The 16,201-nt window shown below is 31.3% G+C and overlaps 1 protein-coding gene across 7 annotated transcripts in view; it reads right to left on the reverse strand.

Annotated features, from left to right (window-relative positions):
- Positions 1–12,782: 12,782 nt before the first annotated feature.
- LOC129912763 (alpha-actinin, sarcomeric) overlaps positions 12,783–16,201 on the reverse strand; it is a 55,055-nt gene continuing 51,636 nt past the window's right edge. For all 7 annotated transcript variants that reach the window (XM_055991162.1, XM_055991163.1, XM_055991160.1 and 4 more), the window contains 2 exons: positions 14,326–15,460; positions 12,783–14,020 (listed from right to left, as the gene is read on the reverse strand). In XM_055991162.1, coding sequence (XP_055847137.1) covers positions 13,862–14,020; positions 14,326–15,460 — 1,294 coding nt within the window. In that variant the 3' untranslated portion in view covers positions 12,783–13,861. The remainder of the gene's footprint in view (positions 14,021–14,325; positions 15,461–16,201) is intronic.

Genomic DNA, 16,201 nt, shown 5'->3' on the forward strand with positions numbered 1-16,201 from the left:
CTGTAATTTTTTGACATCTAGAAAGACATGAACAAAACATTTGGTAGGTTAAAAAAGAAAACAAATTTATTCCTCCTTGTGTTTGTTTCTTATACATTATATTCTTTAATAGCCAACTGAAAAAGCTTATAAAAGTTGCTACTTCTGGTTTCATAGATATTTTTTTTTAAATTTTCGTGCAAATCGAACTACTGTACTCTGTTAGCTACTACTACCAACTACAACCAATATCAATCTAAGTAAATAGATACATTGACTATGCCGGCAGTCCTCTACATATATGAGTCGTTAGCATTATGGGTATAGAAGCTACAAGCATTGTGCGGTTCATCGCATCATCAGCGTCGTCAAATTGTTGATTAAGCGCCCTTTCTGCATTCCCACCGCAACCATGCGAAGAAATTATATTTAAATGAGTGTAATAATTGACAAACTATGGGGGTAGGGTTACCAGCGTGAATAATTTGAATTAGATTCAGTAGCTATTTCAATTTCAACTGATTCATGAACTCTAAATTAAAAAAAGAAAAAAATTTAATGAGACTTATATAAAAAAAAAAAACTAGAATTTAAAAATAGTAATGCGCAAAAAGGAAATATTGACGATTCGAATTTAATTGAAATAAAACACTATCAGTTAAATGACTACACATAAAGACTGTCACATGATTTCTTTTGTATACACAAGGTCAAGATCTTAATTAAATTGATCACTTGTAAAAGAACTTGAATTTAAGAGTACAAGTGATTTCGTTGATTGAATTTTCAGAATTTTCAATTAGTGCGGCGGTGTCTTTGAGACTTCGATAGTTGGGAAAACTCACAGCTTAAACAACAAATATTATTTTTTAAATTTATGTATATTTTGATATGATATTTTTAAATACCTATTTGATTTGATTTTGAGTTTACCTTACAAAATATTGTATGAAGAACATAAAAAATGGGTCAACTAAATAATCACTTTGAATTAACAACGGAAGAATAGAAGTTTTTATCGAGTTTATTTTTAAGTTTAGTAAAGATATGGTTGTCACATATTTTTTTTGGTCCCTGGGCGGATATTGAGGTCAAATGACTTTCTGCAAACCACATTCAATGGCAGGCTTGAAAAATATAGAAACTTCATTTTTGCAGTCTATAACTACATATTTCGGTAACCATCAACCGCATGTCTTCAAATTGTCTGGCTCTTTAAATTTGCATTTTTTAATTCCATACGACTTCAAAACCTCCTCCTTTTTTTAAAATCGGTTTAAAAGGCAGTTAATTGACTGCGCATTTACAACAAATGTAAGAAAAATATCTTTCATTAAGTGCACACTGTACACGGAAAAATAATTTGTACCCTCAAAAGATTAAAATGCGTTGCCTTTACAGTCGTTTATTTTTCCATCGCCTCAATAGATTGATTCATTGAGACGTCTCTGTTAATACAACTTTGGAGAGCAGATTTTTTCCCCTTGTATAATAAATAAATGGAACAAAACGTGTGCAGTGCTTTTATCTTATCTACCCTTACAAATACCTCAAAATTATGTTTTTGGAAACTAAGAACGACCAACGATAAAAATTGTATGTTTCTATCACAAAGTGCGCAATTTACTTCGTTATCTTTTAATAGCCCTGTTCCATTGGGAGGTGGCAAAGTACTACTAGTAGTTTACTAGCGATTTTCAATGGAACGCACTTTCAACGAATTCAATACAAATCGTATCTACTCAGGAAGAAGAGCATGAGTAGATGATAGTACTAGATTAACCACAACATCTACTAGTAGTAAACTACCACCTCCAATGGAACAGGGCTTATGCTAAGCAACCAACCACACTGCTAAAACGGTAACCCTGTTTGGGTGGCGTTAGGCGAATATACTTAAAATAGATCAAATAAATAAATGCGTTTCGCTGACAGGAAATCTGCAATATAAGAAAAGACATATACCTACTTAAAAAAAAATAAAATAAAAAATGATGATAAGACAAACATGCCATGTGTAGTGTATGCCTCCTTTAAGATGATGAATTAAATATTGGTTGAAGGTGAAGCAAAGACTTATGATAATTTTCTTATTTAAATAGAAGTTACTTGAAATTGTAGACAGTATTGCCGAAACTACGTGATTTTTAGCATTTTAACTTTTAGTTCACATCTCTAAACATTAAAATTATTTGTTAATAATATAATTTTGTTTGCGGACAACCATTTAATAAAAAAAATATGCGATCACTTACCTGAATTAAAATAGTTTCAAGATACCACAGAAATTGTTGAATGTAATGTAAAATAGTTGGGATAGCCTTGGAATTCACCAAAAATGTTATAAGACTATCTGAAAAAAGTTTATTTTTCATTTGCTCAGGTTAGGTAAGGTACAAATTAGGTTTGGGTGGCTGTAAAGAACAAAGCTCATGATGACCTATTGTGACACCTTTGACTACCAAGTTTGTTCGCTGTATTTTGGTTTTCCTATTGTGTTCATAATACTTGATTAGAGTCTATCGATACACTATCGACAAAATTCGTCTATCGATAGACAAACGACACTCTCAATAAGGGATTTAAATTAAAAAACAAAATATAGAATTTCTTTAAGCTGAACGTAAATATAATTGGCGCAATTCACATTGACAGGATAGTTGCATTATTATATAGTCGATTGATATTTCCAAGCGAGGCTCAGCGGCATTATAATTGAGTTGTAGCGATTTAAATAACTAAAAAAAAACGATCGGTCCAACGAGGTATCTAATGGAGTGAAACCTAGTTAGAACTGAACAGCATATGTATGTGTATCTGTATATGTATGTACACTAGGGCGTTCATTATTTTTGAATCAAGTTCCTAAGTGGAGAAATTGTTTCTAAATAAAAAAAAAATTCTCTAATCTTTTCAGACTTTTATTTTGACACTAGATGGCGCCCCAAGAGGGTTAAACTTTTTCTCATTTGAAAAAGGTATGTGTTGACGGATGAGGCCATTTTTTTAGATATAGATTTAAATCAAAATTTTTTGATGAGGTTCTTGTCTACATTAAACAACGTTTTAAAAAGGTATAAATCATTTTTCTAGGACCAGGGGTTTAGTCAGGGCATGTATGGTTTTTTAGGGTTATTAAAGCAAGCATGTTTTATGCATTAAAACAAGCATATGAAAAAGGGATGCAAACGGATACATTGATGTTTTCAAAATATCGATGTTTTTGTGAAAAACATCGATGTATACATCGATGTTTCTTAAGTCGATACATCGATGTTAAATCTGCAAAACATCGACATCGTTCATTTTGTTACTCTTTTTTCTTTTTTTGCATAATAACAGAACTTGAACTCAATCTTTTTTGTCTAGTGTTCAAAGCTTCAAAGTTTTTACTTGCGATATAGGTACTATATATCAAGTTATGCATTCGTACAAAAAAAAAAAAGTTGAGATAACATTTTTCCATGACATTACGATGGTAGACAATGCCAAAAAAGTGGGTCCCGGAAGTCCGTCTGTCTGTCTGTCTGTATAAGGAGCTACAGCCTAAACGGATGGACCGATTAATGTCAAACTTGGCATGTAGCGTTATTTGGCGACTCTCCAGAGGGGTTTTTGGAATTAATTTTTTTGGACCAAAAATAACGGTACATGTCATATACCGATTTAAGTAAAATTGAAATATCTCGAAAACGGCTCCAACGATTTTGTTTAAAAAATTCAAATGTTAGTTTTAAGCTAAGGTTTATCTTCCAATGAAAAATTTTTTTTTTGAAAATCATTATTAACGGTACCTGCCATAGAACGGTTTTTTTCAAATCCGATTATCTCCGAAACTGATTATTCGATTTCAACGAAACTTTTTGTGAAGAAGCATTTATGTAATTTAAGTATAAACCAAAAATAAAATTTCCAAAAAAATAATTTTTGGATTGTTAAAAAAAATTTCAAAATTTTTTTTTGAAAAATCAAATTTTCGAAAACGGGACATTGAATTTTTTTTTGAAATTTTGTTTTTAGATGTTGATTAGTGATTTCTACAAAATGGCATACCAATTTTATTTTAAAACTTTTTTTCCAAAAAATTATTTATAAAAAATTATTTTTTAAAAAACGGCTCTAACGATTTTGAAAATTTTTTTTCTAAAAATGTATGTAAATATATCAATCAAAACTGCATACTTGTTTTGGAGGGCAATTCAATTTTAGATTTTATTTTATTTTTTTAAAAAACGAATTTTATTTTATTTTCCAAATTTCTATATAAAGTCTTAAAAATTTAAGCAACTTTAACTCTAAGAGCAAGTTCGTGCGACCCAGTCGTGCATTTTATTTTTTACTGTTTTCATTCGAAAGACTGTTCTGTGAGTTCAGAAATCAAAACGTGACCATTATTAACATGCTTGTGAGTCCCGTTCAGAGCCCTGAGGGTCAATTCTCGTTCTGTGAAGCTGTGAAGTGATAAAAATTATATCATTTCAGTTATCACAGCGTTTTTTCATTTTATCACTTCACAGGAACCCCAAATCCAATTCTCAAACTCAATGTGATAAATCGTTGAAAAATTCTGTACTAAAAACTACTAAATGAAAAATTCTGTCACTTATATTTCAGTTTTGAGTTTTTAAATTGTGTATTTTTTTTTGTGAGAATAATTTTTAATAAAATGTCAAAAAATTATAAGGAATAAACTTCGCCCATGGTTAAAAGAAAGGTATTATCATTTAAATATATATATGCAACTACCATCATCATGTTTTTTATATCTGAGGAATCATTCGAAGTTGTTTTTCACGATAGAATTTGTTTGTGATAAATATTTTATCATGTGAAGAGATTTTGACATTTTTTTCACAAAACAAGAATCGGATTCGGTGTGAAGCTGTGATATTTTTTTTCATTTCAAAATATCACAGAACGAGAATCGACCCTCTGGGGGTCGATTCCCGATCTGTGAAACTGTGAAGTGATAAAAAATTTATCATTTCAGTTTTCATATGAAAAATTTTTGAAGTTTGTTTTAATTTTTTTTTATTACATTTTTGAAGTTTGTTTTGATTTTTTCATAATTCCAGAATCGAATTGTTTATTAAAACGTGATAAAAGTTATCACTTCACAGTTTCACAGATCGGGAATTGACACCCTGAACGTTAAAAAAAATGCATCCGTTTGCTTAGAATTGATGGTATTTACATATATATATGTAAATAAAAACGAAAATCGTATTAAGAAAATATGTATGTTTTATTTTGTTGATACATTTTTCTGTTTTGTGGTACCTAAAACTTGAATTGAACTTCTTTGGATACAGTAGATCGTATTTGTGTCCAACAAAAAAACATCGGGAAAATATAGATGTATCGAAGATAGAACCGATGTTTTTTTAACATCGATGTTGTAAATAACACATCGATGTTTTTTTTAACGATGTTGCATCCCTATAGAAATAGCGTGAAAAATAAAATACACAAAAAAAAAAAACATAGAAAAATAATTTACACCTTTTTGAAGACGTTTTGTTTAATTCAGACAAGAACCTCATACAAAAATTTTGATTTAATTCTATATCTAAAAAATGGCCTCATCCGTCAACACATACCTTTTTCAAATGAGAAAAAAATTAACCCTCTTGGGGCGCCATCTAGTGTCAAAATAAAAATCTGAAAAAATTAGAGAATTTTTTTTATTATTTAGAAACAGTTTTTCCACTCAGGGGCGGATCCAGGATTTTTTTCTGGGGGGGGCACAAAGGACGGATTGGCAAAAAAAAAACAGCAATAACAGTTAGAAATAAAGTGAAGTACCATACGACTGACTAACAAGCAGAACATTTTAACGACCCACAGTGGTCTAAAACCTGGCCAAAAATATTTAAGCACATTTCCCACATCAAATAGGTACCAAATGACCAAAAAGTTATTCGGAAGGAAAAATTTTCATTTTCTTGTTACAGTAAAAGCCACTTAAGTGCTAACCCTCTTACTCCTGGATTAGCCGGAAGAAAAAAAATATAAAAAATCAGAAAATGCACGTACAATTCTGTGCTATATTAAAGTTAGTAATCTATTCTTTATTTAATTTTTTGACTTAAGTTGTTTCACCAAATAGTTTTTGAGAAATTAAGTTTTAAAGATGAAATTTTGAAAAAAAAAAATGTTTACGTTTTTTAATTGATTTTGTATAAAATTTTGCAATATTATGCACATAATTATACCATTAGTTAATGACCTAGTAGTTTTTAGTCAAATACTAAAGACTTCATTCTAATAAATATTAAAGTTCCTAAGAATAACAAAAAAAACTGAATCATACTTTTTTGCCGGGAAACCCAGTTTTGTTTTTTTTATTTGCATTAACCTTTTGTAACCCAAGGTCGTAAATTTAAAAATTAATAAGTCAATCGATTGGCCTTTATCTTTAATAAAACACGTATTTTTTAAAAATTCAATAAATTCATTATTTACTTAGTTATTTCGATATTTTGGGAGTAAAAAAAAAGTTTAAATAATTTATTTTTATATAAAAATGCAAAAATTCAAGCAAAAAACTATCTAATATTAATTTTTAGGCACTTTCCTAAAATCCAAAAATAAAACCCCGTGGGGTTTACTAACAAAAACAATTTTTTTTCTGAATTTCGTAGTTTTTACACAAATTTGCTTATTTTCAAAAAAAGCCCAACTTTCAACATTAACTGTCAATTAAAAACTATTGGTGCTATTTATTAGAAATTTGAAGTACTATTTCGATAAAGCAATACTTAAAGATTATAATATTAGAAGCTTCAAAAGACAAAAAAAAAAATAGTTTGTAGAGCTTTTATGGAATCTTTTTCGGTTTGTTACAGAAATGTCACATGGGGCTACAAGGGGTTAAATTGTTTTATACCTCAAGAATATTGTGTTCAATTGTAGGTCTCTTGGAGCCAAATTGACCATGTTATGAGTATTTTAATACTTCCCTTAGGAACGTTTTAGTCTTTTAGTCCAGAGTTCAAAACTTTAAATCGTTATCCCCACAACTAATGTTTTCAACGCCGGTGCTCCTCATAACTTCAAAACTACTGCACCGATTCTTTTGAAATTTGGAACACTATTATTTTTACATATTTTTAGAGGTATCCCTGGAGAAATTTTCTCAATAAAATAATATTTATAAAAATCTATAAGTAAGGGTCGCTTTTGAGGAGTTTTTTTTCAAGGGGTCTTTATTTTCGGGGTGCAAACTTGGGCAAACTTCTGAAATGCAAGTTTGTTCTACATATATTGCAGTTCTATAATGTATAGTTTATGCAATTTTGTGACGTGTTCCGCTATTTTAAAAACACTAATGTTGAAAAAAAACAACGAAAAAAGTGCAAATTTGTTAACCCCTCTGTATGAAAAAATAGAGTTGCATATAGGTACGGTGACCATATTTCTGGAAGCCAAACCCGGGACGGATAAAAAATTCGTTGGATCGTTTTGAAAATATTGATTTAAAAAAAAAATTTTAAATTTTTTTAAATGAGTTTTCATAATTCTTCCTTTTTTTGGTATTAAGATTTCCTTAACGATTTTATTGCAGCGTTTTTGTTGAAATCATTTAAGTCGTTTACGAAATCAGAAATCAAGAAAATGGTTTTTTAATATTGTCTGTTAATAACTTCTAAAAAAATATTTTTTTAATCAAATTCGGGAGAGCTGTTTTTTAACATTTTTATTTAAATGGTTTTGAAATTGTAAGAACCTTAACACAATTTTTAACATGCCCTTAAAAGTTTTGAAACTTATCTGGGTTCTTTACTCTTCCATGTTGTTCTTTATTCGAAAACATTTTTCCTGGTGTAGCAACCTGACAAACAGAAGCTGGAACTAAATAATTGACGAACATTTAAAAAAAACTAAAGCCTAGTTTAGAGGAAAAACGAAAATTTTCATACAAAACCAGCACAACGAAATCGTAAACGAAAATTTTGCTTTTCGTTGCACAGTACGCAGCTTAGGCAACGAAATTCTTACCTGTGCAAGAATATATGGAGAGTTTTTAATCGTTTTTTTACTTTGGAGACTGAAAAAATTTTTCGTTTTGCTTCAGCAACGTACTAGAAAAATTTTAATTTCCAACCACTGTTTTCTTGTTTTCCGTACAAAGTATTTAAAATATTGAATACAAAAATCAGAAAATGTGCAAATACGGGACAATCACGGGACAAATTACAAAATACGGGACACTTATACGTCCCGGGTTTCTTAAATAAAAACCCGGGACAAGCTGTAGAAATACGGGACAGTCCCGGGTAAACCGGGACGGATGGTCACCGTACATATAGGTACAATTATTTTTTTTATATCATTCAATGTCATTCGATGTCCATATCAAAATTTTTCACCAAAATCACTTTGAAAATTCACTTTTTTTTAAATCGAAAAATCGTTTATTTATTTGTGAGGTGGAGCTTTTCATGGGAAAGGGATGAAACAATCAACAAAATTCGCATTTTCAGCCAGAAATAGACAAGAATTTTACTCAAGTTCTTTCTGTTATTATTCATATATTTTTAAAACTCTTATAGTTTGATTTCCTTTAAGTATGAACTTTAAGTTCTGGGGGGGGCACGTGCCCCCGTGCCCCCCCCCCCTAAATCCGCCTATGTTTCCACTTATGAACTTGATTCTCAAAAAAAAACCTAAATAACGAACGCCCTAATAAGCATACATAATATAATATTATATGACAGTTACTTTTTGTTTGAAAGCAAAAAATTGTTCTTAAAACACACAAAAAAACAGAAATGGTCACTCGGGCGTATGTGTGACTTTTTTTTTATATATCGTACGTTTTATATTTAAAAGTACTTCTGCATAGTCCGGTATTACACGGCGCCTGAGTTCAACGCGCAACTCTTGATTATTTTCTTTTGAACATTCATTCCGTGACGCGCTCGTTATTACACGAAGCCTTTTTCTCATTTCAGTACAGCGCGTTAATTTGACATTTTATTTTAAATTTTTGCTCTATTTGAATTCCCCAGCCATTTTAATTCGTGTTCATTTATCAACGCCGAAAATGAAATAGAGCAAATCCAAAATATAACGAAAGAGTAAAAAGAGAAACGTCCAAAAAACACGCAAGGAAGTTTCTTCCCGTGCGCTTGGAACTGTCATGTCTAAAAATGTCTGTTTTGTGAAATTTATTCCCCGCGTTCAACGCAGGCCACCTGAACTTAAGATCTGAATTTTCTGAGGCTCTGATTGGTCAGATGTCATAAAAAGTTAAGTGGCATTTAGTTACGTTTTTTGACATTTAGTTACGATTTTCAGGTGGAAATTTTTATCTGAAAAATTCAGATGGGTGTGTTGGCTAGGTCACGTGGAGCGCATGGACAACAATGCTCCGGCCCGGAATGTTTTCGACTCCAACCCAGAGGGACGTCGTAGTAGAGGAAGACCTCGTCTGAGGTGGCGCAACCAAGTGGAAGGGGACCTCAATCAACTTGGCGTACGCAACTGGAAGCAGCGAGCTAAGAATAGAGCTGGCTGGCGAAGCTTGTTGGTTGAGGCCCAAATCCACAGCGGAGTGTAGCCGCCTTACGGCGCTGGTCACCCTAAGTAAGTAAGTGTTTGTGTTGGTGAAGTTGGTAAACCTACCAAATGTGCTACGCATCATAATTGAACTTTGTGATTTTAATACAAGTTACAAATGAATTTGATTATATTGCTTTTGTATTTGGAAATTTGTTCGGGTGTAATTGTTATTATTTTTTGATATGATATTACAATCCATATGTAATTAATATAATTTTGTGTTTTTCCTCCGCATGTGAGGAAATAAAAAAAAATGAAGTTGAGGACCAAAGCAACATAAAACATACATAAGTGGATAACATATAGCAGAATAGGTTGTTATGAACTTAACTACATAATTTTTACAAATATGTGATCTCACTGAAAATATTTATTAATAACTCGGTTTTTAATAAATATTTTTATTTTTATTTTTTATTATCCTAGAAAAATAAATGTTCTTTTTTTATGTCAATCCAAGTAAAGAAAAAAAGTAGATTCTTCGTTAATGTCACCTGAAATTCAGATGATTTTTTGCGTTCAACGTCACAAAAAATCTGAACTTAAGTTCAGATGGTGGGTTGAACCCGGCAATTAATTACACGAAGTTTAAAGTCTCAAGCTTTTATAAAATGTTGCGGGTCTGACTTTACATATTTCATTTTGGATAAGTGAAATAGGGCCAAATCGGTCTTATTGCGCCATAAGTTAAAACCAAACTGTGATTAATGATAAAATAAGTACCCGAGGAAGCGCAGAAACATAGCCGTTTGTAAAAATGCGACCGCTTCGGCGTTGGTTTAGCGAAATATTAATTTTTGATCATGGTGCGGCTCTGCTTAGGCGGAATTCTATTTTTACTCGGTTAGTAGGCTGAAACCGATTTATTTATTTCCTTAGTCCACGCATTGAATGTTTCTATACTAAAAATTCTCGAACACAAAGCAAAACAAATATTAGCTTAAAATTTAGACCTGTTTGTAATTGGTTGAGGGCGAAGCGGAAAAAAATTTGCTCACAAGAAAATCTATTTAATTTTCACAACCCAAGCGGAAAGCGGAACAAAATTTTGGCCACGATAGAATCAATTTTAATGTGTTAAGAGCGATTTTGTTCACTAGAAGTTGAACATAAATAACTTGAGGATTTTTATCTTCAACTTCCGAATTTGCTTTTGTTCACTAAAAGTTGACGTTTTTAACTTTCGATTTTCAACTCGAGAGTTTATCAACTTCCAGTTTTCTCAACTTCCGGAAAAGTGTTTTAAACAATTTATCGTTGTAAAAAAACATTATTTATGGCAAAATGGATGTTAAATAATGAATTGAAATGGCTCGTAGAACTTGACAGATTTATTAAGCAATCAAATAATAAAAATCTAGTTGAACATCACTCATGGTTGCACTTTAAATTTAATATCAAAACATAAGTTTAGATAATTATAATTCATCAAATGAATCATTAACATTTCCCGCCGTTTTGTATTTACACAAATATAAATATACATTAGGGTGTCCGTTATTTCCCAAAGTGATGTTTTCGGGGGAGACACCCCCCAGATCGAAAGTTTAGGACCTAAATACGGGAAATTTTAGCAAAAACAAATTTTTTGGAGGTCATTAACCCGTGCCTCTAGGGTCATACTTTTCCCATACAAATTTGTATGGGAAATTTTTAACTTTTACATGCAATTTTTTTTCTCTCGAGTTAAATCATCTATTTTTAAAATGTTTGTTGATTCTGGTTGGAAAATAGTTCCTTTAAAAGATTTCATTCAAAATTTCCCGTTAAAAATTTTGTTTATATTTTATTTCGGTTTTTAAAATTTTTAGCTGTTTTCGTATTTTTTGCTTTCACCTATCACACAATTTTAAATGCAGTTTTATTGGTTTTTAATTCTTTTCAAATATTGCATTCAAAAATTTGTATATAAATCAAAAATTTTAAATTTTTTTTAGATTTTTTGCCGTTTTTATACGTTTAAATTTATTTTTCTCGAACTATAAAAGATATGTTTACAATATTTGTATTGAATTTTTAAAGGAACTATTTTCCAACCAACTCTCAAGTTTGTTAACTTGAGAGTTTGCTTCAAGTTGAGCAATAGTGAACAAAATCTCCCTAAATTCGCGTGAATTTTTCTCAAAATAAATTGGCTTTATTTCATTTTGTGAGAGTTAATAAAGCCAACTTTTGAAAATTGGCTTTATTTCTCTTTTGAAAAAAAAGACAATTTTTTAAAGTTGGCCTTATTTCACTTGGCCTTATTTCATGGTACTGCTCCCAACATATATCACTTTACACCCTCATTTGGCAGTGATACAGTTCAACTTACGTGATTAAATAGGCTCTAGTATTTTTTTAAAAAGTGAATCTCAGAGTAAAATCATCTAATATAAACTAGCTAAGGACACTGAACATTTATGGAATATGCAAATTTGTTTAATATTTATTGTCAACCCCCTTAATTTAATGCGAGTCTAAAGAAAAATCGAATCAATGTACCTCATTTCCCTTACGCCGGTAAAATTTTGCACAATATTTAATTGAGAAAGTCTTTTAGGTTTTAGAGGAGAGGGGGCCGAAATATAGACGTAAGTCTGAATTAATTTTCTACGTTTTGACTGATAGAACGAAAGAAGATTTTTGTAAATATTTGAAATACTAATCTTGAAGTAAATAAGTTTTTGAATTGTATATTTTTATTCTTTTATGGATATGATAATAGGGGGACCATATTTGAAACAGTAAACTTTCTCGAGTTAGTTAGTAAAACGATGAAACTACTGACAAGAGTAATAACGAGTTGTTTCTCAGCCCAATCCTTCTACCATTAGAAGAAAAATACCATATGAACGTCTCACGCAATTATGTTTTTAATTAAAAATGTTCACTTTTATATGCTTGCTACAAACACGTTTATATGTAGGTAAATTAAAAACAACACCGAATCTACCACTTAAGTTTGGATGTCGTTAATTAATTTAAAATCAGGCATCATGCTACAACTGCAACTCAGATTATCACATTTCTCAAGGTAACAAAAAAAAATCATTTTCAATCAACAAATAAAAGGGGCATATTTCTTTATTGTCATACAAGCATTGGTTCTTTCTTTCTAAGTTTATTTTTGTTTTATTTGTTCTTAATTTTCCAGTACATTTTTGTTTTTTATAATTTTAAAATATTAAATAAAATAATAAAGTTGCGTGTTGTTTTCGAGAAATTAAGTTAAATTAACAAGAAAGAATGAACTAAATTAAATAAGAGCTTGTGTTGAGTAGTTTACTGTGTTGGTGTTTTTTTTTATTATTTTTATAATTTTTATTGTTTAAGGTTTGATATTTTATTGTGTGAATAGCTCATACTCCTAAGTTAAATTAAGTTTGTTTGACAAAATTCCTTTTGTGTACGAAAACAATTTTTTATACCAAAAAAACAGAGCGTTTAATCAAGGACATCTCTCTCAAATCCATGATTATTCGAACAACTGTTTTATTTATAGAATAAACTATTGTTTTGCCTCACAATACAAATTATTATCGTTGTATTTTCTGTTAATGCTCATCGGAAATTTAAACGAAATTCTTTGCTGCTACAAACGTACATCTAAGTTTTTTAACTGTCTTGTAAAAATTATACAAGCTTCTAATATTTACGCTCTCACAAAATTGTTTTACTCGTGGCTGGCTTTTTTCTTATGTTAAATAAAATAATTGTTTATAACAAAATAATTAAAATTAAAATATATATATATATCTATTGTATATATTAGTTATTAAATCTCAAAATAATAAAAATAAGTTATGTATCGTATATATATATATAAAGTTATAAATAACAAAAAAAAAATAAATTCTTCTGTGAGATTTTTCGGCATTTAAGTGTCCTATATACTCTTTCATTGATTCAGAGTGTAATTATGCAATGCATGATGTTTATGTTTGTGTGAATGTTTTGTACATGCATTTTTTATTTTTCTAGAAATTCATCGTTTTTAATTTAATGGGTGTTTATGTATTTGCACAATGCGTTCAAAACTGACAATCAGCGTTCAATGGAAAAGCTTTGATGAAAATAAAATAAGAATAAAAAAAATTGAAATAGTATCCTCGACCAATTAAGAACATCGGTGGTCTTGATCTTCCCTTGTGCTTTTTCTTCTATGGTGTAAGTAGAAATTGACAACACTTGCGTTTTTTTTTCTTCCTCCTTTTGCTTCGTAGGTACAGTAATATGTTTTATTTGTTTCTTGTTTGGGTTTTTCTTTTATGTTTTATAATAATTTAGATTTAAATGTAATATTTTTTTTTTGTTTTAATAGTTGAGTTTGAAATTACAAGTCTGTTTCACCATAGAGAGCCGTACTGAAGGACATGTAGTCCAGAGCTCCGGGTACACCGTTGGGTCCTTTGTAGGGTGGCATTCTTTGAATACAGTATTCAGCTTGATCTGGTGGCAATTCGCGGCGGAGTTCATCGGGCAAGATGTATGGCTAAAAAGAAAGGGTGGAATTAATTAAATTTTGCAAAAAACCGATTCATAAGAAATCAAGCTATGTTTCAAACAATTGAGTTTTTTTAAATTAAAAATGATGAATATCAACAAGGATCGTTATTTTTTGTTTTTTTTTTTTTGTACAAATCACTCAATTATGTTTAATAAACAAGCTGTTGGAAAGTTCAAGCTCATTGAAATACAAGAAAACAATTTTTGAACACCAAAAGCTTAATTTATATAAACTCTCTTGTTGGACTTAGATATACTTTTGCTTTGAAATGAAAAATTTAACACACTTACCTTGTCTGAAGCAAGAATTCTGAACGAATCGATGACTTGTTCTGCAGTATCGGTATCTGTGCTTTCCCTTGTCATGAAATCTAGGAACGCATCAAAGTGAACATAACCCGTTGAGTTTGGATCGACAACAGCTAAGATTCTTTGGAAGTCCAGTTCACCTTGACGATCCTTACCAATAGAGTAGCCTAATGACACAAGGCAAGATTTGAATTCTTCGGGAGTCAAACGGCCAGTGCGATTCTTATCGAAGTGATTGAAACTTGAACGGAATTCGTTGAGCTGTTCTTGTGTGATACCCTTCGAGTCACGTGTCAAAATTTGGTTTTCTACCTCGTTAATATTCCTGTTAATTGATGTTAGCAATTGTTCCCAACCAACACGCAGTGTCTCCATTGTGTAGTTAGTGTATCGGTTTTCAAAGATCATCGATTCTTGAACGGCTTGGTGAATCTTTTCAAGTTCCTCAATATTTGACTTGTAGGCATATACAGCTTGTTCGTATTCTTTGAGTCTGTGCAATTGATCTTCCAGCGATCCTTGCAGACCCATACCGATTGCTGTGACCGCATCCATTTGGCGTTCGATCCAAGGTCCAACGGTGTTGGCTTTTTCAGCGAATTGACGACGCAACATTTCGTTGTTTTGTTGCTTACGCAACTCATTGGCCAAAGTTTGGTCGCGTTGGGGTACAAGTTGACGAACATCTCCCCATTTACGATTCAAGTCGTTGGCAGTTAGAGTGGTATAAGGATTTTCCAGGCCACCGGGAATTTGGTGTTGCTTGACAATGGATTCAACTTCACGGACAAGGTTTACAATCAGATTGTATTCCTTATCAGCTTCACCGAGAGTAGCCTTGAATTGATCGTGGGCTTGAATCAATCCTTGAATTTCTTCCATTGTGTGAACAATAAACATGTCCACGAGATCCTCGCGTGTTCCATCTAACCAGTTATTAAATGGTGCAGCGCGTTTGGCAAACTCCAAGTGAAGAATGTCGATCTTTTCGAGAATGCGTTCAGCTTCGTCCAAGGCCTGGCGACGGCGTTGGGTAAGTGCACCTAAACGATCCCATTGATCGCAGATGCGTTGGCAGCGCGCATTCACGGAGATACAGTCGTGGTATTCGAGAGTACTAAATAAATATAAATAAAAAGTTGAAATTAGTTCTATTTGAAAAAAAGAAAAAAAAATTTAAGTACAAATTGATGAGCTATGACGATGAACTTTAATTGATATAAAAGAAGATTTGATAAGAATTTACAAACACGTACTAAAATATTACATTAATGTACTTGTATGTAACTTTTATATGGGATGAGTCCTTTAGAGTGAAATGAATAAATATAAAAAAAGAAATTATAATAACACGTTCAAGTAAAAAGAAATAAGTTTTTTTAATTACTAAATTATTGTGGTTTGTTAAAGTGATTGTAACTCATGACTCATGAGCAGTGGCACTTAAACAACGGCGGCGCGGCGTCAGGAACGGGAAGGCAGCTAGCTAACTGCCTGTTTAGCTGGAGATAAATGTTGGTTGGAAGACAAGTAACACTGTTACCTGTCGTGCCAAGGAATGAGGTAATAAAATAAATAAGTAAGACAGTATGTAAAGAACGAATAGAGAACCTTACTGTGGGAGGTAATTGAAATATTTTATTCGACATTTTAAGATTCTGGACTTTGTTCAGAGCGAATGAGTCAATGTAGGTGAGGAATATATACTCATGCTCAAAACTAACGCACACTCTATTTATTCATCAGAACAAAGCTTTCAATTACATTTTTATACGAGTATATAGGGTGGCAGGGCTATTTATAACATATACAAATTTTATTCTTATGTGCGATAATGTACGACCAATAAGTGCTAGAG

Source organism: Episyrphus balteatus, chromosome 2, assembly GCF_945859705.1.
Source record: "Episyrphus balteatus chromosome 2, idEpiBalt1.1, whole genome shotgun sequence".
NCBI lineage: Eukaryota > Metazoa > Arthropoda > Insecta > Diptera > Syrphidae > Episyrphus > Episyrphus balteatus.